Source organism: Leiobunum rupestre, chromosome 6 (genome assembly GCF_980474605.1).
Source record: "Leiobunum rupestre chromosome 6, qqLeiRupe1.1.hap1, whole genome shotgun sequence".
Taxonomy (NCBI): domain Eukaryota; kingdom Metazoa; phylum Arthropoda; class Arachnida; order Opiliones; family Sclerosomatidae; genus Leiobunum; species Leiobunum rupestre.
Genome location: NC_143389.1, coordinates 54006303 through 54033543, shown reverse-complemented (window position 1 = coordinate 54033543; position 27241 = coordinate 54006303). Strand labels below are relative to the sequence as shown.

Sequence of the window (27241 nt, the reverse complement as noted above, 5' to 3'; positions counted from 1 at the left end):
CCTCACGTGACAAAAATTGACCCCATTACTCCTAGTAACCTTAACAATAACAAAAATAAATCTCTTATTTTATATTGCACTATCATTAATTTTTGGAGCCTTAAGAGGGTTTAACCAAACTTCTACAAAAAAATTCTAGGATTTTCGTCTATCTCCCATTTAGCCTGGCTCCTAGTAGCGCTAAAACTTAACCTAAAAATCTTTATAATTTATTTTCTTGTCTATTCAGTTACCTTAGCTATTTTATCAAATATTTTAAGTAAACATAATATTAGCTCACTTAACAAAACTATATTTATATTCAAAGGATCCAAGCTACCCCTCTACCTGCTGATGTTAAGTTTGGCGGGAATACCCCCTATAATCGGATTTTTCCCAAAGATCCTCGTTCTAGCACTGCTACTTACAAATGCGAGATATTTCCTAATTCTCTTAATGTTGTTAGGTTCTATAATTAACTTATATTTTTATATACGAGTTACTTACACTGCCCCCCTAAACTACAAAAAGAACAAAACTGACTCTCAATTTTATTCCTTTTGTTAGGCCCTCTAATTATGCTAAGCTATTAAGGCTTTAAGTTAAAAAAAAAACTATAAACCTTCAAAGTTTACATTAATCAAAGTTAAGCTTTAACAACGTATATCTTAAAATTTGCAATTTTAAATTTTTTTAAACTATAAAACCATAGTAAAAGGAATTACCCATCAATAAATTTACAATTTACCTCCTATTTTCAGACATTTTACCGCGATGATTATGCTCAACTAACCATAAGGATATTGGGACACTATATATAATTTTTGGAGTTTGAGCCGCGATGGTTGGCTCTGCCCTAAGCATCCTAATTCGAATTGAGTTAGGGCAACCAGGTTCAATAATAGAAAATGAACAAATTTACAACGTAATTGTTACATCTCACGCTTTTGTTATAATTTTCTTTATAGTTATACCTATTATAATGGGGAGTTTCGGAAACTGATTAGTCCCCTTAATACTAGGAGCCCCAGATATAGCTTTCCCCCGTTTAAACAATATAAGATTTTGGTTACTCCCCCCTTCTTTCCTATTACTTTTAAGATCCACCATAGTAGAAAGTGGGGCCGGAACCGGGTGGACAGTTTACCCTCCCCTCTCAAGAAACTTAGCCCATAGAGGGCCCTCTGTTGATCTCACTATTTTTTCTTTGCATTTAGCAGGTATCTCCTCAATTTTAGGAGCTGTAAATTTTATCACAACTGTTATTAATATACGAACCCCAGGAATAATTTTTGAACGAGTACCTTTATTCGTCTGATCAATTAAAATTACAGCAGTTCTCCTCCTTCTTTCACTACCAGTTCTCGCAGGAGCTATCACAATACTCTTAACTGACCGTAATTTTAATACTTCTTTTTTTGACCCTGCGGGAGGGGGTACCCAATTTTGTACCAACACCTATTCTGATTTTTTGGGCATCCAGAAGTATATATCTTAATTCTCCCCGGATTCGGGATAGTTTCCCACATTATTAGACACCAGACAGGAAAAAAAGAACCATTTGGAACGCTAGGAATAATATACGCAATACTAGCTATTGGTATCTTAGGCTTTGTTGTTTGAGCCCACCACATATTCATAGGAATAGATGTAGATACACGGGCTTACTTCACCGCTGCTACAATAATCATTGCTGTACCTACAGGAATTAAAATTTTCAGCTGATTAGCAACAATGCATGGATCAAAACTAAATTTAGACCCCTCTCTTTATTGAAGCCTAGGTTTTGTCTTTTTATTTACTATAGGGGGACTCACAGGGGTAATCTTGGCAAACTCCTCACTATATATTATTCTCCACGACACCTACTATGTAGTCGCACTTAGTACTAAAATCCGCTCTTGGTCACGTGCCTTCATCGGTGTCTGCTTGGTGTCAATTCCGTATTTTATGTTAGGCTTAGACGCCCCGAAATTTATCTAGACCTTTATACATGTATACATTTCTTATATCTATGGGTATAATGTACAACTCCATATAACTTGAAAAACCTGCAAAGGAAAAGTTGCGACGGGCTTTCGTTTTGCCATGGCAACCGAAAACGTTTTTGACAACAAGTTTTGAAATTTTGCCATTTAGAATAACATGGGAATCTGAAGAATTCAAAAACGTTTAAAATACATTAAAATTGATTTAAAAATTTAAATTTCATCAAGTTTAAATGCAATTTGGTCAATTTGATCAAATTGAGTAAAATGGAAAAATGATAAAATGGTCATGAATTTTAATAATATTTAAAATTTTATGTAAAACAGCAATATTTTTTCAAAATTGAAAAAAAAATCCAAATTGATCAATTTTTATCAAAATTTATTAAATTTGATAAAAATAGATAAAACTTGATTATCTTGTTTTCTCTCTTGCTCGAAATAAGAGAGGCGATCGCCGCTAAACGCTGAATGCACCCCCCTTGGGATACTACTAAATAAATCCGTAAAATATATTAACTTCATTTTCCATTATATCCATCAATTTTCAAATTAATAACTTCCAAATACTGAACTGTGAATGATTATGTAAAATAAAAAATATACTTTTTTAACTCAAAACTTACACCAATTCCATTGCTCCATCATTGGTGTAGGAACAACAAGCAGCAAGAAATTAGCTGTTCTCTCTTCAGGAGCAACGCCCCCATGTACACGTGATACTCATCATACTCTCCAGTTTCTGTTTTCGATAGCGCAACGGCTTTTGGGGCACTCCGGGAACAGTCCAAATAAAAACGCCGTATGGAAGCAATTGTCTCCAAACCATGGAGAAAATTTAAGATATGTTGTAAGACAATTAACATTGACACTTGCACGATAATGAGTGCTGACCAAAAGAGGGTACTTTTTTCATTAGTGAAGTCGCTCTGGTTTGTCAGCTAGCTGCTACGAAGGCAGACCCGTTGTTTACTCTTTTTATTGTCAGCCCAAATTCTCACGTGATAAAATGGTTTTCAAAGCGACTCCTTACTTTTTCTCCATGACCGCCCTGATCCAGTCTTAGGAGTGAAGAGCTGAAGTCGAACACCATGATTGATATTGGCGGTAGCTGTGATCCTCTACTTAAAGGGAATATAACCTCTAGTATTTCTGGCGCCAATGGCTCCAATAATGGTCACTCCCTAATATGACTTTAGACATTTTCCGCTGCTTAGTTCTTCTCCCTAAAATTATTGGAATCTTAGAGAGCACCCCAGACTCCATTTAAGTAACTGGTCATGACCAGATATAAATTGGACTTTTACTGGCGGCACCGCCGCCCCGTATTTACAAGACAGGTTTCATGTGCTCCAGGAGTGTTCAGTTTGTTAAATAGAACACAAATTTCTTGTAGCAAATGAACGTAAGAATTATTTTTATTTGTTTCTTCATTTTTATTATATATATTTTCAATATTTACATTAACTTTTGACATTCATATTTACAATTTCATAATTTGAATTAACACATTATCAGTACATAATTATATCATTGTGAAACTCGCACGATGAAGAGTCCGTTTTTCACTTTTCTTCCATAAAAGAGTATATAAGTCTTTCAATTTTTGGGCTACCCACTATGTTTGCCTTATTTCAGACTTCCCTCGTGAAATTATTCAGACCGACGTTTCATTACTAGCCCTTAAAAGCGAACACAAGAATGTAAGAATTATCGCGGAAGATGCGCGAAATTTCTAGTTAATTTACCTCATAGCTTTTCCATAAAGAAAGCAAAATTCAAAACAAATAAGGTTTTTGTAAACAGCCTGTTGTAACATACATAGTGTTAAATTATTCACTCACTCTGACTCGGATGATACTTCAGTTGTAGTCATAGGAGGTATGACCATTCGTTGGGATAATACTTGATTAGCAGTTGAATAAAGATGTTCTTGACTGTTACTAGGCAAACTATCTCCACGTTCTGGTACGGGAATAATATCATTGGGACTCGGAGAGTTGTCTAATCAATGTGATTTTTACAATTATAGTATGTGTTAAATTTTACAAACTTATTTTACATTTCTATACCTTGAATTGGGGAAATTCTAGATCCTAATGACAGGCTAACATCTGGTAAATTTCTTTTAGGAATCGCCGTTCCCTCCGCAAGGTTTTCCTTGGACCACGCTAGAGGGTGTCTATCTCGTGGTGTTAAGTTTAATCCTAATCTTAAGGAAGACAGACTTTCACAAGGAGAGCCATTACGCCCATTTTGGCCACTGGCAGCGGCTGCAGCTCGCGCTATTCGCTGATAAGGGCTGGAAGGGGAAAATAAGGAAGGTGGCGTTGTCCCAGTTGTTGTTGGATTGGCCGGAACTGACCAATAGCTAGTATACGTGGGATAAGGAGCGATATTTGCATTCAATGTCCCTGTTGACGGTGGAAGTGTAGGCACGTTAAAACCTTGCACTGTAGAAATTTAACAAAATCAAACCATCAGTGAAAAAGAGCTACAAATTGGAATTTTTGGGGAAAAACTTTACATAATTGGGCTTGAGAATTCTCCGCTTCTTCAACTATATTGGGCTTTGAAGTAATCTCTGGCAAGGCTCTGAGGGTTCCCAAGTTCGTTTTTTCTTCTCTGTCATATTCCTCTTCATCTGAAGAATGACTGGAAGCTAAATCCAGAGAAGCGTGATCGACAGACATCTCACTATCCGAATCAGATTCACCATGTCGATGCTGGCTCGCTTCACCTGTATCAGGATCTTTAAAAAATTAGGCAAAGAATCTAAATATGAATTTTAATTTCCGTTAAGTTTTGAAACTAAAAATTTAATACAAACCTTCTTCCTTATTCTTTCTGGATTTATAAAAATATGCCCTTTTTTTACGTCCATGTCGTGTTCTAGAGTCAGACGCTGCGTGACCACCCACTCCCGCTAAGGACGTTGAAGTCGATGTATTCCTCAAATGGGAGTCAGAACGATATGGGCTGCTTGATGTTTTAGTTGTAGAACGACTAGTTGTTGATGAGGTGGAAATGCCAACGTTACGATGAAGAACGTCAAAGGAGGAATTGTTGTAAGCCAAAGCAGAACGCTACGCAAGAAAACATTCAAATAAACTTGGACTCTCAAAGTACCCTTTTTATATAGAAATAAGTTACTGATGTTATAGTAGTCCTGGTACCACCAAGGCTCTCGTCGTAAGGGACTTTTTTCCCTCTCAATCTAGCCCAAGCTAACACTAACTGCTGGCGAACCTATGAAAAAAAACGTAATGAGAATTTTTTTTAAACTCTTGGAAGTAAAGAAAAACTATTTTACCTTGCAATTAATTATACAGTATCCAATAAAAACGTAAACGCCTTCAACCAAACACGATATAGAAAATGCAAAATGTAAAATCTCCAAAGATTCATTAACTGAAAGAACGGCGAGAACCCATGTTGAACCTAAAATTGGCAAGAGCACAATCCCGAGCCATAAAAGAGTCCTATAAAATTTTTAACTAACAGTTACAAATGAGGCAATCCAATAGTGCAGCTATATGCTAAATTTTATGGGTTAAATTTGACACAACATCACTGCTGGTTGATAATTAACCAACCCCAATTATTTTTTTTATATATTTATTGCAATATCTTACCTCAAGTTGCCAAAATCTGTCACAGATTCTTTAATTTGAACACTAGCTCTCATTGCCATAGCAAACACGGCCAAATTTATCTGAAAACCAAAGATATACAATTAATCTTACTTTTTTTTTCAATTGCCAAAAAAAAATTACCAAAACAACAACGCAAATGGGTCCAACCAAACTCCAGACGACACTCTCGTATATTGATAGCCAACAGCTTCAAAATTAAAAAATTAATATCTTTTTTTTGTATTATAAAAAGAAACACTTACAAGTAGTAATTTCCATACTGATCTGCTCTGACACCAACTGAGAGCCCAACAACGATAGCAGGGGCGCCTATACATTATAAAGTATGTCAAATATTTCCATTATCTCTATTAAAACAAAAATTAAGACAATCAATAATTACCATAGCCAATGGAATAATAAAATCTCATTTGCCCATGATTGATATCTCTCATTTCAGTCAGCATTCGGTAGAGGTGAATCCCCTCTAAGAGCATCCAAGAGAAGATACAAAGGAAGAAGTAATGGAGGAAAATTGCTAAAATCTTGCACGGAAACTCTTGTTTAACGAGTTGTTTTCTGGCCTTGAGCGCAATCAGGAATAGAAGTTGGGCAAAGAAAATGGCCATCACTAAATTCTTGTGAATGGTATTGCTATTTGTCTGCAACCCTCTCAAGATACAGAATGCCACAAATGTCAAACTCAGCATGAACAACGAAATTCCGATACCCAAATATGAAACTATATCCTGAGTCATACTTTCATCCGCAATGTACTGTAGTAATAGAATGAAGTAAGAAAACTATGATAAAAATTGTTTCCACTACGCACTTCTCTATCAGTTTCATCCATAAGCAATGCAAAACTAGTCAAATGTCCGCACGAGCAGTTAACGTATGTTTGTTTTTTGGAGTCCACCGGAAAAACACCTTCCGATTCAACTTCACACCCTACCGTTGACCATTTTCCACGCAGGCTTCTATACAAAGTATGGATAAGAAAGATTGCGAAATAATTTTAAGATATAATAGAAAAAAATAAAACTTACGATCCACTGAAATCCCAGAAAGCGCATTGGGGACTGGTATAACCATCTTGATGTAACAAAGGAAACCTCAAACGAATGTTTTGCAGCAAATTTTTAGATAAATTTATTGAATGATTGACTGGTTGAATTATCAATGAGATCAATGGAGAATTAGCTTTAACGGGAATTCCGAATCTATGGCGAATGGAAAGGTCATAAACTTGAGGTAGTAATTTTCCAAGAGTAGGGTATATTGCGTAAGCAATCACTGCTTTATCGCGATCCATCGCTGACGGCGTTTTAAAAGCTACATTAAATGAAAGCAACAATGTAAAATTTTCATTAAATAACACATAACATTAAATAGAAACTTACATCCACCAGATTTTATCCCAATTTCACTTAGAGGCAGAATAATTTTGGTGATGTCATCATTGAATCGTTGTCTCACTGGATAGTTGTTGTATTTGGGAATTATGACACCGGGAACACTGAAATCTTCTTTCAAACTAGAATCCAGAAATTCTGATGGTTCGTGTTCATCAATTACTAAACTCGAACCATTTATATCGCTGACTGTACTAATGTAACTCCACATATCAGTTGGGGACACAGTGTCCAAGCCAAAAACTGTACAATTACATTAAAAATAAATTAAAGCTCAAACCTCTTTCTAGTCAAAGGAGATTGAATACCTAGATTTTGGGCTGTAACTTCAAATGGTTCAGTGAAAGTATCAAATTGATTTCGGGCCAGTGTTTTGCCATATTTTTCAAACAACATCATCAGATGTTCTGGTCCATACCCGGTTAAAGAGACAATTTTCTCCCAATTATTTAAAAACTTTGGTTCCAAAATGGTACTGGCTACTTCAACCAAATTCTTTTCAATGAAATCAATTTCAATTAATACATAACTAACAGATTTATAGAATAGTAAGTTAATAAAATATAAATTTTACCATGATGAAATCTCTATCTTGCCTATGAGTCAAATTAAGTCCATCTTGTTTGGTTTCGTATCTCAAAATGTGATGTAGCAATCGCCCAACTATCAAGACATCTCTTCCATACATTGGAGAAGTCATATTTGTAGCGCTACGAAGCTCAGCAGACAATTTGATAGCCATATAAGTGCTTAAAGGTAGTTTGTTTCTGTCCAATATGTTTAGCTGAAAAAATAACTTTCAAATTAATATTAAATATCGATTTGATGACGGATCGTTTCAATTACTTGAGTGGCCAACTCTAGGAATGTTTCTGAAGTACAATTAAATAAGTTTGGCGGTCGCCAACCACTATCTTGTTCGCAAAATCGATACGCTTTACCTGTGGTATATATATATATGCGTGTTGAAATTAGTTTGAGACATATTTTAAAGTTTTGTACTACTAAAAAATATTAAAAAACTGACCAACTGAGCCTTTGGGACAAGAATGTACAGCTTCTCTCTCAAAGAGAGTTCGATCCCACCAAATTTTTTCTTCAAAAGATCTTGGACATCCATCATAAATTACTGAGGAAGATATAATGTAAGGTATTAAACAAGAATTTAATAGAAGCTCGCCTAAAATCCCTGTCAAAGACCAATGGTCTACTTTGATTTCGCGCTATTTGCTAAGAAACGAATAATATAAGTTGACTGTACTGCCAAAACTTAAAGTTGAAACAAGTGCGTCATGGGAAGGAAATTGTTCCAGTAAAGGGATAGTTAAAGGGAATAGAAATGCAGGTATTTGGTGTGGAACACCAACACTTCCAATATTGGCCGCTCCATTTTATTTAGATCTTTCTGGGCGCTAGTTAGTGAATTCTTAGGGGTCTTCTGTAAATAATGTGTTGAGGCTATATTCCCTTTAAGGGTTGAATACTGGACGTTTTCATTAAGCTACGACCAAAAAACTAACAAAACCGCCATTTGTTTAAGAAGCGCTTTGAATATTTGGTACAACAGTTGCTGAGCAAGGTATTCAGAAATACCCCACAGTGATATCAATTTATGCTGTGATATCCCAGTTCCACGCATAAGCGTGCCCTTTTATTGAGAGCATCAAGTTCCCTATATGATTTTCGGTTCATGGTTACTGGAGTTCAATAAAACGGCAATTGAAAAAAGGCGCTATCGCCAATATTGATAGAAGATTAAAGGGCCAAAGAATAATTAGCTCCTCCACTTCCGTAACTCGTATTAGAATATAAGACCAATCATATTCTTAAATTTTTCTAGCCCTATTTCCAGAGCCTAGCGGGGCGAACTAGTGAAATTCATACGATTAACTGACCCTTTAACATTAACATTTGTAGTAAACCAACGGAATCGTAATTCAAATTTGTTAAAACGGAAACGTTTTTTACCTTCACAGCCTCTAAGGGTGACTTCGGCGAATGGATTGGAACAAGAATCACATCGACGGCCAATAACTCCGTTTCGACAGCGGCACTGACCAGTAATCAGATCGCATCTATTACTAAATGACCCAGTGGCGTAACAATCGCAGTCAAAACAAATATCACTGCTCAGAGGCTGATAATGATTTTCCTAAAAATAAAAAGATACTTTAATGGGTTTGCTGCCCAAAAGTAGGAACAGGACCTTAATATTGAGAGTTATGATTATTAAATTATATTTAGTGTACTATCGGTTATAAGTGCAAATCATTCGTCAGGTTCTGGTAGGCACTATCTATGCTACTACAAACTACATTTAAGAAATTAAAAGAACATTCTTTTATGGTAACAATATAATTATTACGTCTCCTTAATTATTTGTATAATAATATTTAAAAATAAGTTATAAAATATAATAGCTAGCAAATAGTGTACAGGATTTATACAATGTACCCATGAGCATTCATTTACATCATTGGTTTGCCATTAAGTTGCTAAGATGGGAAGAGCATTGTTATTATGACGTTGGTCATGCGCACTGGTAAAAAATTGTTATTCATAGTTGAAATAAATACATTCATGATATAATATTAATTTATCCACTAAAAATCATGTTAGTTCCATTGGTGTGATGTGCCCCCCTGTAACCCACCAGGATGAGATTACTCGTGACGAACGATTTGTATTCGTTATACAGAAGAGATAAGCATGTGCGCTGACCTCCTGATAAAAAGATCCTGGTCAAAATCACTGGAAATACCTCGCATTCGCATTCCCCCGTAGTCTTATTACAATCAGCATCATATCCTTTGTCCACGTCGCAATTGCAGGGACCACAAATGGGATAGCCCCACCAGTTGGACGGGCAAGGTTGGTCCAACGCGTGCTCGCAATACTCGCCAGAATGCAGAGAGTCACAGGAACAATGATAGCCCCGTTTGTGAGTCTGATGGAGGTCGTCGATTTGGCAAACGGCGGTCTCCGAACACGGATTCAGTTGGCAAACTGGTAAACACCTCTCCCCAACGTATCCTAATTATCAGTTTTCAAAATTAGAATAAAAAAAACCAGTAAAGAGCAGAAATAATATAGATTCTTACCAGGGTGACATTCGCACGTGTAGTCTCCCCAGGTGTCCTTGCAGTCGCTGTGAATGGGGCATGGAGAAGAGAGGCACGGGTTGACGGAGTAGCACCCGTCCTTGACGTTATTTTCGACAGTGGGCCGAAGCCAAGACTCGGTGCTACTTCCAATTTGCACCGCTTGAATGCAACCCTCGAATCCCATCACAGGCTCGGACTCTTCCGCGTTGTCTTCGCTTTCTAGGCTGCCAAGTGACACCTTCCCCACGAATGTGCCTCCTATGTTCACATCCATTTCTTTTTTAACCTGAATAGTGCGAAATCAACGTTAGCAAACCATAAATACCTAAAAACATTTGAAAAGATCGTTTACACCATCAGAGGTTAATTTTTAAATACATGAAGTCTGTTTAACCAAATGGCACCAACAGTATGAAACGCAGGAATTTTAAATTATTTAACACAAAGGTTTATTTTCCTCAATTGAATATTTGTTTCAAGTTTTACAAATAAATAAAAATAGAGTTAGAAGTTGGTTTTTTGTAAAGAAACGAACTAATCACTGCCATTCCGCGAAAACGTTTAAATTGGCGCCATCTGGGATAAATAAAAGCATTTAAATCGAACTTCTAATGGCTTTGTTATAAAGGTTTGTTTCCCTGTAAACAATTTACGAATCTATCTTATAATCAATTCTTACGTTGTATTGTCCATAATCGAGCGTCAAGGTGACGTCGCTTCCGATCCATTTGGCCTCGAGATGGTGCCATTTCCCGTCATCAACAGCGATGTCCTTAAGGACGACTTTTTCGTCGTTGTAACTGTAGGCGATCCGGCTGTCTGAAAGCTAGTAAGAGAAGGTGAGGGCGTTAAGAATAAGGAGACCAAATTAACAGCTTGCCGGCACGAACCTCTAAAATGACGTTTCCCGTTTGACCGAGCTGAATTTTCATCAGCAACCCGCTGGGTTTTCTCGTACGGAACGAGAGACTGTTAATCCAGGGCATTTGAACTGGCCGTAAGTGAGGGGTGAGTATTAGCAAACTATTTCCGGCGAAATGTCGAACAGGCTCCATTCCTGTAGGGATTCGAAAAGAAAAACTTTAGAATGCTTATTCGAATAAGGAATACGAAGATAAAAACAGCTGGTGTATAAAAAAATTACCAGGGTCTAATTTTAACCATAGGTCTGCGTGTAATGAAAGGTTAGTCAAATTAGTTGATTAAATGTCGTTAATAACTAAAAAGTACGGTAAATTAAAAAAAACTGACCTTTGCCGCAATCAATTCCGCTGAAACCGAGGGGACAAGTACACGTGAAGGATCCCCAGCCTTCTTGGCAATTACCTCCGTTTCGACAGGGATTGGAAGAACAAAACCCTTTCTTCTGGACGCAGCCGGCAACAGTACCATTATTCGCTACAAAACTGATTCAGGAATGCGTTTTAGAACTAAAAATTTGGCGATGTTTATTTAGAAAATAGAAAGTAATCTACCCATTAAGATCGATTAGATCGTGGTCAATGTACAAGTCCATAATGCAACCGACAAAATGGCGACTGGTGACAGGAAACTCTGTGGGCAATGACGGAAGACCGCCTAGTTGCAGAGGACCAGTAAGATCCAAAAACCGATAGCAAGTTTGCATTAAGTCGGCGCATCTATCAATTAATAATATTCATTAGGTACTCTGTTTAGTTGGAAGAAAATAACCGGTTTCGACACCTCACCTCGCTTCCAAACGGTAAGTATTCGAACTGGCACACTTATAACTAGGAAGAGATTCTGAAAATTTTATAGCTAGCGCGGAGTCGCAGTTGTCCACTGATAAAGTAGCGGTCTAAAAATAAATAACGATGGAAAATTATGGTATGATAAATATTATAAAAACCAAAATTTTTAGTTACATTCTTGACCAGAATCTTCTTACGGAGCGGTTTGCGCGCGGGCCTAACTCTACCATATAAATAATTACAACCCGTTCCTCACAAGAATAGTTTGCTACTGGTGCGGGAAATGGAATACTTGGAAATTAACTGTGTCTCGTCGCGCCATCTTAATATCAAGCGCGTAAATTACGGAAGTCCCAATAAGGTTGTACACTACGATTCGCCATTTAAAACAAAATAGTTACATTGGTTATATACATTTTTGTGAAACATAGTTTGTAGCATAGATGGCGCAAAACTGAAACTGACGAGCGAGTTGAGCAGAAAAACTAAAGAGTGAGCTGACCTCTCCGTAAAAAGATCCTGGCTCGACATTTAAACCGCGTTTAAAAGATTGTTACGATAAATGTACGCTTACTTTATTGAGATAGGTGACTTGTATTTCGTGCCACTGTCCATCGCTGACCCCACCAGGAACGAAGGCTTCCACTCGGGTCACGTTGACGCCCAACGAGAAGAGAAACACCACCTGAGAAGAGACGATCTCCAGCGCGATGAAATCGTGCTGGTCGTTGTAACGGCCATTGTATAATAACAACGCATTCTTCTCTCTCGTAGCGAACCTGATTAGCGACACAAATTTTCCCAATTACATCTGCCACTGTCGACTTATATTTCATAACAGCGTCCATTTTACCTGAGTTTAATTGACAACCGGTGTCTTTGTTTCACGGATGGAAAAGTCAGGAATGTTCCTCGGTAAAAGGTTCTGGCTCGCAGCTCGCACAATTTGGTACTCCACGAACTGTGGGTGCAATTTTCGCAAGACAACTGTCCGTCGTCCACGGAGTCTTTGTGGGTGACGCATTGAGAGCCTCCTTTGCAAAGACCGGGGATACACGAGTCTTCCCACAGATTCACTTCGCAATTTTTCCCTACGTTATAATGTTAAATGGCGTTATTTATGTATTACAAAACACAAATAATGTCTACAGAGTAGTTTAGTCTTTACTTAAAGACTTTGTTTCGCGTCAAAGTATGCCATTTGAACCAACCCATGACCAAAAATACTGCTAAAGTGGTTGTTTGCTAGTATGAATTATATTTATATACACCTAGTTCCAGCAAAACAAATACAACTTTCTGTATACGGTGAAAAGAGTATTTTAACTATTTTTAAGCCGCAGCAAAATTATGAATGGAATATTCACGCAATCAATTTAATTACATACACAAAGGGTTGTTTGAAAATTTAACCGGTAGCTGGATAAGATTTAGCACTCAATAAATGAAGGAGCATGAATGGAATGATCCTAAATTACTATCTAAAATCAGTGTTTGGTCGACGGAAAATGGCGGGTACTAGTTTCGACGCGAAATAAAGTCTGCAAAGTAAGAAATAAAGACTCTTTAAAATATCATTTTCCCCCCCGAATTCTTGTCAGATTGTGTCAAAGGTTAAGGATGGAAAAGTAAAAGAGGCGGCTCTTCAGAAATGAAAAGCAATTGAAAAGAATAGGCGCTTTTTAGTTCTTTGTCGGGGAAACTGTAAATTCGATTTGACCCCGGACAGGCCAGCCAGACGAAGATCAAACCGACATCAAAGGGACAAAATAACAAAAAAAGAATGATCAGTGAAAGAGGAGAGGGGCTCGGGTCGGGGATGTGGAGAGAGAATAACTCCCAAACCGGGTCGAGTCGAGGTTGGGGTCTATTAAATATATACAAAATAATAGTAGCTTCAGCATGTTTCCTACTGAGAAATCACGCTTAGATTTCCGAGTGTCAATGACGGATTTAAGTGGTAGGCTACGATGGTTACAACCTACTCGTAATTTTGGAGTAGGCCCCTAAATATACTGGTATGGCGTTTTTAAGAATTACTTGGGGTTTGGGGACCATTTTACATTGTGTCTCCAAAATAATGCGACTTTCTTTTCAGCAAACAGAAAATAGTACGTGAAAATTGATTATTTTACGAAATATAAATAAAAAAGTCGTACGCGAACCAGTTTCTAAAATACTTTTTTTATTGTCGCGCGTACTCGTCTTTGTACCTTTAAAACTGCCTCTACTTGCCGTGAGATGACGCGCATCACATTCGAGACAATATTTTTAAAATTACTACCAGCGATACGTGACCATCTTGGGGTAGGTGGTCTTTACATTGTCTAGCCTATGTCGAAAAGATCCTGGAGACCCTGTTCTGAGACAGTCGTTAAAAAATTTAACCACTGAAAATTGTCGATCCACGAAAATTTAGCAATCGCTAAGAATTAAAGTCGTCAAATTCGACGAAAAAACAACGGTAACGTAAGTTGGCCATCCCTATCCCGATCGTAGATCTTCTTCGTACTGTCATATAAATCACTCAAAAGCATTCTCTTTAATGAAACCTTGTTCAACGGATATGACGTAAATTAAGTCACTTCCATCTCCGTTACCAAAAATGCGTCCTAAATTTTAAAGAACGGAAACGGAAGCTAACCTGGTATTGAAAACGTGCTTATACAATCTATGGTGCCACGAGATCACGGGATTTTGCTTCCCAGCTGACCTTTTCAATAGCACCAGGGTTATAAGACATTTCCATTTTAGGGTCCACTTAAGCCACGTTCACACTTACCCCCATAAAATCGTTTCGTTTGTAGCGTTTTCCATTTGATTGCTCGAGATTCGCTCCGAATTTGTCTCTAATGTCATAGATCTCGCCCCAATCGACTAGAGTAAAAGCGCAAATGGAACATATTCCCGCGGTTTGTTGTTTTTCGTCTGCTAGTAATTTGAATTTTCGCGTCTCGGTCTGCTATTTTGCCAAAAAATCGAAAAGGAACACGCAAAATTTTTCTCCGATCTCGATCTCGATCCGTTGATCTGTCGAAATCGACAGATCTGTATTGGGCGATCTCGGAGCACCCGAGAGCAGTAAATGGAACACGAGAAACTTAATCGGAGCAGATCCGAGCACGTAAATGGAACTTAAAATGTTGATCAGAGCGATCTAGAGCGCTCGAGAGCAGTCAAATGTAAAACTACATTAGATACCTTATTTGTAAAACTAGCGTGGGAAATTGTGTTGGTTCGCTTTGAATCGCTTTTTAAAAAGGCAAGGCCGGGAAGTAAAATTGCTTGTATTTTCAAATATAACCATACTAAAATTCAAAATTACGTCAAATAATATTACTGTTAGTATTGTAAAATGCCATTAAGCCTTGGCTATAACCGAACCCTCGAGTGTGGCCGGGGCTTTATTGTACGTTTCGAGTGAAACAAGGCCTCATTGAATGGTTTGTTACGGAAATGTTACACAGAAGCATACTTACGAGTGATTATATTACATATGGTTCTGTGATGAAACGAGAAATGTAATCAATCCATAAACGGGGAGACTCACCTGTAAAACCTGGTTTGCATAGGCAAGTGTATCCGCTTTCTCTCCTTAAGCAAGTACCGTTGCCACCGCATGGGCTGGAGTAGCACAAGTTCACTTCGGTATCGCATTCGTACTTGTGATTCATTCCTGTTACGATATCGAATTTAAAAAGAAATCATTAAAATCTACTAAAACATTTCTTTGTTTCTTAAATCGTGGAACAGAACAATATTTATATTATTTCTACTGTTTTTTTCCCGATATTTTCAGATTCAAGAGCACTTAATGCTAATGTGGCTACACTGATAACATAGTTTCCTAATTGGTGCAAACGTTCTCATCGTAGCTTTAGCTGCCATGTTGGTATACCATTTTTATCTGTAGGGAAAAACACGGGTGACGTTCTATGACGTCATAGTCCCTATTCGCCTGATTTATATTAAATATATGAAGTTTCCCTGACATTCCCCTGACTTTGGTTAACCATCTAATTCTTTGATTTCCTCCTGAGTTTTGTCAATGGTCTAATTCTTTGATATTTCCAGACTTTTTATCAACAGCCCAATTTTCTAATATTTCATTGAATTTCAAAAATATATAATTATCTGATATTTCCGTGACGTTTTGTCAACAATCTAATAATCTGATTTTTCCATGACTTTTGTCGGCAATTTAATTATCCGATATTTCCCTGGTTTTTTGTCAACAATATAATTATCCTATATTTCCCTGGCTTTTTGTCAACAATTTAATTATTCGATATTTCCCTGGATTTTTGTCAACAAATTAAAAATCCCATATCTCCATGACTATTTTTGACAATTTAACTATCCGATATTTCCCTGGATTTTTGTCAACAAACTAATTATCCCATATATCCATGACTTTTGTCGACAATTCAACTATCCGATATTTCCAAATTATCCCATATCTTCATGAATTTTGTCGACAACCTAATTATCCGATATTTCCCTTACTGTGACTTATTGTGAACAATCTAATTATTTCTATGTTTCCAGAATTGTATGAACCGCGTAAGCCTAGCCTAATATACAGTTGAAGCTGAAAAGTTCCCCAAAGTCTTGACGTACTTTTAAAATGAGTCGAAAAGAAGCAGACACAATAAAAGGTGGGAAGGAAAAAAAAGCGCTTTTAATGAAATAAAAAGGTTTCTGAGCGTGCCGGTGGAAGGTAAACCGTCACTGGCGAAATGGACAACGTTATTTACTGTCGGATTACGCTCTAGGCGAGTTAAGTACCTACTTGGAAACAAGAGGTACGACAATAAACAAGCCATAATTAAGAAATAAGAAAACAAGAGACGCGTGAAAGAGCTATTTCTAAACCAACAAAAAAAGATTTCTTTTATCGTTCGCGTTACTTAGACTTTAATTCGAGTCGTAGGCTACTGTTGTCGGTCAACTTGTCTGTCAAGTTTTATCTCAACAAATAATTGCGGTGTGAGAACACGGCAATAGACTTTTCGATAAATTCCTAGCTAAACAAGCCAAATACTTTTGTAGGACTTGCAAACTTATATATTCATTGGTGTTAAAAATTCTGCTTTTGATTGGTATTTTCTGAAGCGTCAAATATGAAGTCGATTTTCAAAATATAGATAGATAGTATATTTCAAAATATAGTAAGTCTTTAAACTGAACTATTTACAAAATCAACGAGGTATAGTTAATTAACTATTGATAATGGTTTGTATAAAACTATAACCGTTAAATGATTGGGATTTTGATTAAAAAAAATCCACTATTTATCCAGACAACTAGGTTGGCAGGTTGGCAGATAATCTTTTTTGAATCTCCCTGGTTCCTGAAAAATCGGGTCAAACCTTCTGCCTCTCTATACACAAAAGCCTGACAAAAGTAAATAACCACATAAGTAGTATTTTATAGAATGGTGTATCGGCCAATTTTACGAGCGAAAAAAGTTGGCAACAAACGTCGCGGACAGTTAAGACTAACCTAAATAAAGGGGTTGTCAAAAATCCTTTTTCTGATTCAATACACCGTCTTTCTTAAGCCCTAAAGGTGCTAAAATACGGAGGTAAATTCTATATCGCGCCAATTTTAACAATTTGGTGGTAAGGGGATCAATACTGACTTAAAACAAGATTTAATCTATGTTTTATGTCAAAATTATTAACAAAAAAACCAAACTAAAAAATTCTAAAACCTTAAAAATTGTTTAGTTTTTTAAAATTTTCCACTTTTCAGAATATTAGTGCAATCTGGTAAACCAACGGGTATTTAAAAATTAGCTTCTGAAGGCGTTCCCCCGTGGACGGATCTTATCCCTCGTAAAATATGTATATTATAATATATAGAACATGTGGTCTTTTTAGAAAATTATTAACACCTTACCACAACGCGGGAAAAGTTCATTTCACGCCGAGTAATTAATCTTAGTGTTTGCCAAGCGCGAATTTTTAAAAGTCGTTATCTTCCTTTTAACGTTCTTCGGCGCTTTTACGATTAGTGTAGGTTGCCTGCTTTAGAGAAAATATATTTTACCGACAAAAAACTCTGGTGAAAGTATACGGGGTTAAAACAGTTTAGCTGTATAGCGAGTATACTCGAAAAATGATGGAGATAGAGAGATACGGTGGAAGGATACGAAGGCTCTTACCAGTGAATCCCGGCGGACATCGACAGGCGAAAGTGTTGACGGGGTAGATGGGCCGGAAGAGCAACGTATCGGAAGCGACGAAACCGGAAGCGTTTCCAAACTTGAGGACGGAGAGACATTCTTCGAAGTTGACGCAAGGCTCGCGGACGCAAAGGTTGTCGTCGAACGGAAGAACCTGTATCAACGACAGTTCGAGGCTTAAGTGACTTTTCAAACCGATTCCCGCGCCACTTCATTACGCTTAATTATGTACTCTTTGAATTAAGTATGCCGTAAAATCCTTTGATAGCGATAAATAGGCCAATATTACGTGAAACCATATAAATTATATATTTTACGAGTGAAGTTAATCGCTCGAAACGTGTAACTTTGCAGGCTTTCTCCGGTTTTTCTAAATATACGATTGTGGGAACAAGCTATAGTGCTTGGCGTAATATATCGTATACTATTACATTAAGAAAATGTGCTTAATAAATTAGTACATAGCATTTTGGCGGTAATTATTGCCCATTAAAATCTACGTCGAGACAGCCTAGATTGTGTGTACTTAAATAATAATCAGCTAGATACCCAAGGCACAACCTTAGGCCAAGGTCATCTAGCAACTTTCAATGACTTTCTTCCAGGTGGCCAGGTTACAATGCGTAAGACGGTGGTGGAAAGCTCTCCTTGCCACGCTCTTTATTACCGTTAACCTCTACAAGTTTTTATGGAAAGGAAAACTCCCTCTAACCAGTAACCATTGAGGAGTGAACTTGCAAACTACGAAGAAGGAGTAGTTAAAAGTTTTCACCCAGTGTCCACTCTTCCAAGCCATATCAACATGTTTCCGAAAAACATATATCAACCTATGTTTCCGAAAACATATATCAACCTATGTCTCCTAAAAACATATATCAACCTATGTCTCCTAAAAACATATATCAACCTATGTCTCCTAAAAACATACATATCAACCTATGTCTCCTAAAAACATACATATCAACCTATGTTTCCTAAAAGCATCGAAATCAACCTAAGGTTCCAAAAAGCATCAAAATCATCCTAAGGTTCCTAAAAGCATCAAAATTAACCTAAGGTTCCTAAAAGCATCAAAATCAAATTAAGGTTCCTAAAAGCATCAAAATTAACCTAAGGTTCCTAAAAGCATCAAAATCAAATTAAGGTTCCTAAAAGCATCAAAATTAACCTAAGGTTCCTAAAAGCATCGAAATCAACCTAAGGTTCCTAAAAGCATCAAAATCAACCTAAGGTTCCTAAAAGCATCAAAATCAAATTAAGGTTCCTAAAAGCATCAAAATTAACCTAAGGTTCCTAAAAGCATCGAAATCAACCTAAGGTTCCTAAAAGCATCAAAATCAACCTAAGGTTCCTAAAAGCATCGAAATCATCCTAAGTTCCTAAAAGCATCAAAATCATTTTAAGGTTCCTAAAAGCATCAAAATTAACCTAAGGTTCCTAAAAGCATCAAAATTAACCTAAGGTTCCTAAAAGCATCGAAATCAACCTAAGGTTCCTAAAAGCATCAAAATCAACCTAAGGTTCCTAAAAGCATCGAAATCATCCTAAGTTCCTAAAAGCATCAAAATCATTTTAAGGTTCCTAAAAGCATCAAAATTAACCTAAGGTTCCTAAAAGCATCAAAATTAACCTAAGGTTCCTAAAAGCATCAAAATTAACCTAAGGTTCCTAAAAGCATCAAAATCAAATTAAGGTTCCTAAAAGCATCAAAATTAACCTAAGGTTCCTAAAAGCATCGAAATCAACCTAAGGTTCCTAAAAGCATCGAAATCAACCTAAGGTTCCTAAAAGCATCGAAATCATCCTAAGTTCCTAAAAGCATCAAAATCATTTTAAGGTTCCTAAAAGCATCAAAATTAACCTAAGGTTCCTAAAAGCATCGAAATCAACCTAAGGTTCCTAAAAGCATCGAAATCAACCTAAGGTTCCAAAAAGCATCAAAATCAAATTAAGGTTCCTAAAAGCATCAAAATTAACCTAAGGTTCCTAAAAGCATCGAAATCAACCTAAGGTTCCTAAAAGCATCAAAATTAACCTAAGGTTCCTAAAAGCATCAAAATTAACCTAAGGTTCCTAAAAGCATCAAAATTAACCTAAGGTTCCTAAAAGCATCGAAATTAACCTAAGGTTCCTAAAAGCATCGAAATCAACCTAAGGTTCCAAAAAGCATCAAAATCATCCTAAGGTTCCTAAAAGCATCAAAATTAACCTAAGGTTCCTAAAAGCATCGAAATCAGCCTAAGGTTCCTAAAAGCATCAAAATCAAAATAAGGTTCCTAAAAGCATCTAAAAGCATCAAAATTAACCTAAGGTTCCTAAAAGCATCTAAAAGCATCAAAATCCACCTACTTAAGGTTCCTAAAAGCATAGAAAACAAGTTAAGGTGAAAGTGCTAACCACTCTGGCACCTCACCATCAGATTAAGTGTATACTTCTAGAATAAGCCACTGGGTCAAAATTGGCCGATAACAATTTAAGGGTGAATTGCGTTGTTGGAAAAACCAGTCCCGTTTTAGTCATTCCAAGAACGGGATTGGTTTCTGGGAAAATCTCTTTTGCGGAGATCTCTTTATTTTGAAGAATAGAATGACGCCGCAGAAAGAAGCGAAAGGAGGAGACGGATGAGAAGATGGCGATGACACTTTCTTTGGAGAGAAGAGTCACCATCCGATTTCTGGAAATTCCCCGAAATTGAGATCATAAAACTATTAATCCGCAACCACGAAAAGATGAGAACCAGCTGACAAATCCCCAAATTATATCTTTTGGTAAAACGGACTCAACGATGACCGCTTTTGGACAAAGCTAGGCTTTATTAAAGTAGGGGAGATAAAGGGAACGGATCTTGAAAGTATAAAAAAACGTTATTTCGGCTTTTGAGATTGGAAAACAACTTCCCAGAAATTTGATAAAATGGTTGAGTTCGCATTTTCCGTAACTTATCCATTCCAGATAATAATATTTTCAAGATTTTATACTCAGTCAATGTAGTTGACGTTCTTATGTTCTGACCCTATAACTAGATTGATCAACAAAAGTTGAAATATTAGCAATACAGCAATTGATATACCTTTCTTTTTGGTGTAATTATGTAAAATTAAATAGGCTAATATAAAGGTATCTGCCTATTAGCGCAGTTCCCGTTAGCGCAGTTCCCATTAGCGCGGTTTCCCAATAGCGCGGTTTCTCAAAAGCGCGGTTTCATTATCCAAATTTCAGTGTATATAACTTTGAATATGGAATGACTAGGTTAGGTTAGGTTAGGTTAGCCGGGCTCGCCGCACTCGCGTAGGCACTGTAGGTTAGGTTAGGTGTTTTCAACCCATTTGTTGAGATAGGGAAACCACGCTATTGGGATCTGTGCAAATGGGAACCGCGCTTTTGGGACACTGCGCTTTTGAGAACTGCGCTTTTGGGAAACCGCGCAAATGGGAACTGCGCTAGTGGGCATTAACCAATATAAATAGTGTTCTATGCCTGACGAAAAACGTGCGTAGCGCGCAAATTAAATATTTCAAACTGTGCAATTGTGGATTTTATTTTAAATCTTAAATAGTGTTCTACAAAATACATGATTTCGTATAGAAAGGTTTTTTGCTTAGCAATAAACTTCTTCGTCGCGCACTGTTTATAATTAGAAATTTGGAAAGTCATCTAGTGTTGTTTAGCGCCATCTACAATGTAGTCGGAGCAAAAACTTTCCTCATAAAATCCTAATAACCAAAGTAAACTTTCTATAACCCAAGTGAACACTTTGATATACGATATATATTTTAAAAATATTGGTTTAGTATTGAAAGAACACGAGAGTGAGAGAGAGAGAAGGAGAAACAGAAATCAAATCCGTGACAGCTATCAAAATAAATCACCGTTGCCCTGACAGATATATTATCGTCAAAAAATATCAATAAATGTCTTCAAAAATATGATATCCCAACTGGATATTTCGGCGTCTGCAGGAGCCCTAGGCCGATACTTATCAACTGGACGATTTAACTTGGACCAGTCCGTATTTATTTTGGCAGCAACTCGAGAAGCTCCCCCGCCCGAGGGGACTTCTCAATGACAGACGAAATAATCGCTTCCAACGTGAAATCTTTTTCCTCCCTTGAAACGCGCGAGCCGAGGCTAAGAAACCAGTAAAAACCATATTTCTTTCGCGCTTAATCCAAAATGACCGATTCCCCGATCTCAAAAATTACAGTAAGCCTGATATAATAGTTCGTATCGGGGGAAAAGGCAGAGATACAACTTCATACCGTACTGGTTGTCTTGGTAACGCGGTCGCGTTCGTACACCGATTGAAAGCAAACCGAAGCAAACCGGCCATTTTTATCAAAATTTGTCTCGTCAATGGTCAATGCGTGGGTCAAAATTGATCTTATTTAATGGACGTGGGAAAAGATGCCGTTAGAGCGAATGGAAACCATCGTAAAAAGTCTCTTACAAAGGGCAAAAGCTATAAGTACATCGAGTTGACGGTTGAGATCGAGGTTGTACCAGCTAGCTATTACGGTAGTACCAGCGAGTTAGCAAAGACTCTTTAATTAGGAGGCAAGCTCGCCTATCGCCAGTAATTGCCTTCGCGGATTGTCGGCTATTCAGCGTCGCCCGTGGCTACCGCTACAGTACGTAATGGTCAGCGAGAGAGAGGGGAAATCTTAATGGTCAAGAGGGGCCGAAGAGAATGACCATTTAGCAGTTAGACCTCGTAACGTAAGCGAGGGTTTCCCCGGGCGAGGGCCGTTTGGAAAAGAAATAGACGCGCGCGGAGGGTTCCCACTCATATTGGCCCCCCACGCGACGCCCCACGCGACACCCCTCGCTAATAATTTCTGTCCTCCCAACAATTAATTTGACAGGACCCTTCGTCTTGGCTCCATTGGCGCCCCCTCTTTTAGTCGAGGATAAAAACAAAAGTATAATTCAAAAGGGAAATTACCCGAGGGATAGTAATGGCCGTAATTTCGGCTACTCTCCCCGGCCTCCCTCCAGATCTGGGCCTCTTTTCATTCTAAGACGAACGCCTTTCACAGAGCTAGCTGGCGGAATCTCTCCCGAATGGATTTGCTCAAGCGTCTTCTAGAGGATGAATTGCTCGGCTTCCTTGACAACGACCATTTCCACTTCTTACATCGTTCTTTTTCATTCGTTTCACAAATAAAGGATGGAATATGAAATTAGCCCCCCTCCCCCGTACTTCTTAATAATCATAAGTAACTAAATAGCGATAAGTGTGACACTGCATGTTCTTCCAAGGCGTTCTGCGGTCCAGGGGCGGCTCCAGGATATTTTTAGGTGTAGGCTAATAATGTATATTAATTGTGGGCTACCCTGTTCCTCAATTATGGGCCCCCCTGTTCCTCAAATATGGGCTACCCTGTTCCTCAATTATGGGGCCCCCTGTTCCTCAAATATGGGCTACCTATTTCCTCAAATATGGGCTACCCTGTTCCTTAATTGTGGAGCCCCCTAATCCTCAAATATGGGCTACCCTGTTCCTCAATTGTGCACCCCCCCCCCCCCTGTTTTTAATTGTGGGCTATCCTGTTCTTCAATTGTGGGCTACCCTGTTCCTCAATTGTACTCCCCCTTTAATTTGAGGTCATAAAAATCGTCTTGAGCCTCTTCGATGTGTGGGCCCCTAAGTGCAAACAAACGTACCCTGCTTCGGTTGCATATCGGACGTACAATTACTACTTATCTGATTTGTCGTCAAAATTACTGCCAGGTTAGTTTGATGGCGATAAATTCTAAATCAAGTGAAAATAATATTTATTTTTTAATTTTACGTTTTGATTTAATAACTCATCATTATTTGGCCGAATCAACAGAGAGTTGATAGCTGTAGCATCATTATCTGACAGTTCCAAAGACTAGTAACAACCACTAGAGTTGTCAGTCCTGAGCAGGGTTATGTTTAATATGGTCAATTGGCCAAATATTTCCTATACCTCTAGTTACCGTAAGTGTAAACTTCACATTTCAGCCATCAGGTTTAACTAACGTTAAAAACACATTCGCTTTAAATATTTTCCAATACGATGGTAGTTCTATGTGAAAATTCAATTCATTCAATACGATGGTAGAAAATTCTATTCAAAAGTACCACGCAACACGACAGTCAACAAGCGACAGAGGTCGAATTTCCAAGCCGGCGATGCCTAGAGGGTTGACGAATCCAGAGGGTGGGTCCTTGTTGAGACAAGCAAATTAAATCGCGCGTGACTCTACACGAAAGTAAAGTATAAGGGGGAGAGAGCCGCCCAGGGGTTACGTAATTTTTGAAGGAGGGCCGTGAGAGTCTGCGGGGAAGAGAATCTGCAGGGAAGGGAGGAAGTTGATAAAGAGAAACCAAGAGGAAGATAACGTAATAACAATCTATCCCTCTCTCTCTCTCTCTGCTCCCCCTCTTGTCAAAATACCGTCAAAGATAGCGGGTAGGGCTGGGAAAGCCTCCTCCGCTAGCAAAACAAGGCGCGCGTCTCTCCTTCCCGCGCTCCTCGCGTTATCGTGTCGCTTTTAATTGCAGATTGCGTCACTTTAATTTCGCTTCATTTCCAAGCCAGGGGGCGTCGTCGGCGCGAACCTGCCTCGCGGAGATTGCCTCTAATTGCGTAATGACGTCGCTGTTCCGAGAAAGGAGCCTAAGATCGAACCCGACTCGGACACGGCGCAAGCTGGCGCTAGCGAGGCCCGGAATGGAGCTGGGAAATGACGTCGCCACTCTAATTATATCCAAGTAGGGAAAGGGTAGCGATAATTGTTAGATAGAGGTCGCCACTAGAACGGCCTTACAGGGTGGAGGAGTTAAGGTCGTAGGCCCCGTTGTAACTCGCGTGTTGGTGGGCGTAAACCTTTCTTATTTTCGGGGGAGGGGGGGCGATTATTTTTAACGACTTTCGTGATATCGTGTACCTCACTTTAAATGGGGGGACTTTTTTTTCCCGTGATACCTGGCACGAAACCGAATGTCAAGATTTTTTCGTGGCATTATGTGATTTTTATTTTGTCGCGGGATACGGGGGTTTCATAAACGCCCAAAATATCCGTCGGGTAGATGTACACGAAAGATCGTAAACTTTGTCGCCGAAATTTGATGGTTTTTGGGAGGATCTATTAAGACGAAGTCGTTAATTAATAAAATTGCGACGCTCGCCTATACCCCAAACTACTAAAAAATTTAAAAAATACACTTAACGAAATAACTATTTCCAAACGGGGAGGATTAACGGGACATTGAAGGAATAAAAATTGCAATTTCATAAGTAATTTATGGATCCATAAAATCCTAATATAGCTGCAAATTAAATTTAAATGTAAAAGCGTAAGTCTATAATTATATTTCAAAAGTGTGTTAGTTTAAATAATTCTACGATGAGTGGAAATAATTCTACGATGAGTGGAAATAATTCTACGATGATTGGAAATAATTCTACGATGATTGGAAATAATTCTACGATGATTGGAAATAATTCTACGATGAGTGGAAATAATTCTACGATGAGTGGAAATAATTCTACGATGATTGGAAATAATTCTACGACGAGTGGAAATAATTGTACGACGAGTGGAAATAATTCTACGATGAGTGGAAATAATTCTACGATGAGTGGAGCACGTAGAATTGGCGTCAAAGATAAGCGATTTACGATTTTTACGTTAAAAACAATGCACGCGCTCTCCATGGCGACGAAGACCAAAAGAAAAGATAACTGAATCTTAAGTCCAATGAGTGACCATTCTAGAAATGGCTCGCGGTAAAGCTATTATAAAAACCAGAGAAACGTCTTTACCTCGAGCCCGGTAAGTTTAGTCAGCACGGCCCTGTTGAGATAGACTCGTTCTTGCAAGAACTGTGGATTGTAGAAGTCCTCCATGTCGCGACTTCCGACGCGTCGGGCCGAAAAACTGACGTTGAGGATTCGATCGGCGTCCACGTCCGTGTCCTCTTGGACGTTGAAGATGAAAACGTTCTCCTTAGGACAGGGGACGATGGCCGCGATGCCTTCCACGAAGAACTCGAACAAGGGTGACAAGAAACCGGTCAAGGTCGTTTGGTTCAATCGGACGGTGACGCTGTTGAAGAGCATGGCTTCCGTCACCAGACGAACTTCCAATTGGGCCTGAGCCAGCACTTCGTTCGTGCCATCTGTTGGAGAAAAACACACGATTAAACATCCACTTTACAAGTATTCGCCAATTCTTCCAGCGCGAGTGCGTCAATTAACCCCGAGAAAGAAACCAATTTATTCTATTTACTTTCCATCTATAATATATTATTCGCGAAGAGACACGTTTTTAATCCATTGGGAAATAATGAAAGGCTGTTTTTCCTCAACTCGGCGATAATCGGACCATCAAACGCATCTGACAGATAGAAAGGTCAGTATCCAAGAAGAGCCGAGGGCGACTACCTTTCCAACCTAATAAGTCCGTTTTGACGCGCCCTGAGGAATTCAGAGACAAGCCAGACATTTCCATTGAATTATAGATACACCCAAACATTCGCCAAGACGTTTTCCCAAACTACAGAAAGAAGGTACTAAAAAATGTATAATATATGAAACGCGAAGAGATCAATGATTCGCTGGGAAAACTAAGTTTTTTTTAAGGAAATATTAAGAAAATATACGCAAGTAGACCCTCGCAATATTGAGATTGATCTGTACTTGGTTCTTTTTCAAATTTTTACACCAAGGTTTCTTATTACCAAAAAGTCTAAAGCTACTTATTATACAGGGTGTTTCAAAAGATTATGCAAAAATTTGAAGGAGTTGTAGGGGGTGAGTTGACATGTATGCCTGTTTTTTCCCCCATTTTCCTACTATGAGTTATAAAAACCAAGCAGCAGGGACTGTTTAAGTTGACTTTTTTACGCTGGTTACCTCGATTTGTTTACAGAGTCCTTTTTTACCTATCACACGAACCCAAACCTTAATGTTCGCGTTTTCCCGCTGCTTGGTTTTATGCTTGTCGCTGCCTACTTCCAGGGGCTAGTAGGCCATACTTTGAAGCTCTCTGGCGCACTTTTAACTCATCGTAGGAAAATGGGGAAAAAAACAGGCATACTTCTCAACTCGCCCCCTACAACTCCTTCAAATTTTTCCGTAACCTTTTGAAACACCCTTTATTTCAAAGATGATTTTAAGCAGCGGAATATTTGCGAATAATATTTGTATAAGGAAGCAATTTAATATAGTCGTAACGTATATGTT

At 38.2% G+C, this 27241-nt stretch overlaps 1 protein-coding gene across 3 annotated transcripts in view; it reads right to left on the bottom strand.

The window, feature by feature from the left end:
* Positions 1-3454: 3454 nt before the first annotated feature.
* The window catches only part of stan (Protocadherin-like wing polarity protein stan), a 209958-nt gene continuing 186171 nt past the window's right edge, over positions 3455-27241 (bottom strand). Inside the window, exons 6-37 of one of the 3 annotated variants that reach the window (XM_090179748.1) lie at positions 25820-26175; positions 18003-18177; positions 15384-15509; positions 12687-12924; positions 12408-12612; positions 11831-11940; positions 11597-11761; positions 11373-11527; positions 11266-11289; positions 11012-11178; positions 10801-10947; positions 10119-10407; positions 9779-10050; positions 8986-9169; positions 8045-8146; positions 7864-7958; positions 7592-7801; positions 7326-7512; positions 7006-7260; positions 6652-6937; positions 6435-6582; positions 6006-6378; positions 5866-5932; positions 5744-5810; positions 5603-5682; positions 5281-5449; positions 5121-5216; positions 4798-5053; positions 4495-4719; positions 4040-4420; positions 3812-3971; positions 3455-3649 (exon numbers count right to left, since the gene is read on the bottom strand). In XM_090179748.1, coding sequence (XP_090035874.1) covers positions 3625-3649; positions 3812-3971; positions 4040-4420; positions 4495-4719; positions 4798-5053; positions 5121-5216; positions 5281-5449; positions 5603-5682; positions 5744-5810; positions 5866-5932; positions 6006-6378; positions 6435-6582; positions 6652-6937; positions 7006-7260; positions 7326-7512; positions 7592-7801; positions 7864-7958; positions 8045-8146; positions 8986-9169; positions 9779-10050; positions 10119-10407; positions 10801-10947; positions 11012-11178; positions 11266-11289; positions 11373-11527; positions 11597-11761; positions 11831-11940; positions 12408-12612; positions 12687-12924; positions 15384-15509; positions 18003-18177; positions 25820-26175 — 5795 coding nt within the window. In that variant the 3' untranslated portion in view covers positions 3455-3624. The remainder of the gene's footprint in view (positions 3650-3811; positions 3972-4039; positions 4421-4494; positions 4720-4797; positions 5054-5120; positions 5217-5280; positions 5450-5602; positions 5683-5743; positions 5811-5865; positions 5933-6005; positions 6379-6434; positions 6583-6651; positions 6938-7005; positions 7261-7325; positions 7513-7591; positions 7802-7863; positions 7959-8044; positions 8147-8985; positions 9170-9778; positions 10051-10118; positions 10408-10800; positions 10948-11011; positions 11179-11265; positions 11290-11372; positions 11528-11596; positions 11762-11830; positions 11941-12407; positions 12613-12686; positions 12925-15383; positions 15510-18002; positions 18178-25819; positions 26176-27241) is intronic. The other 2 variants (XM_090179749.1, XM_090179750.1) reach the window with 2 other exon arrangements.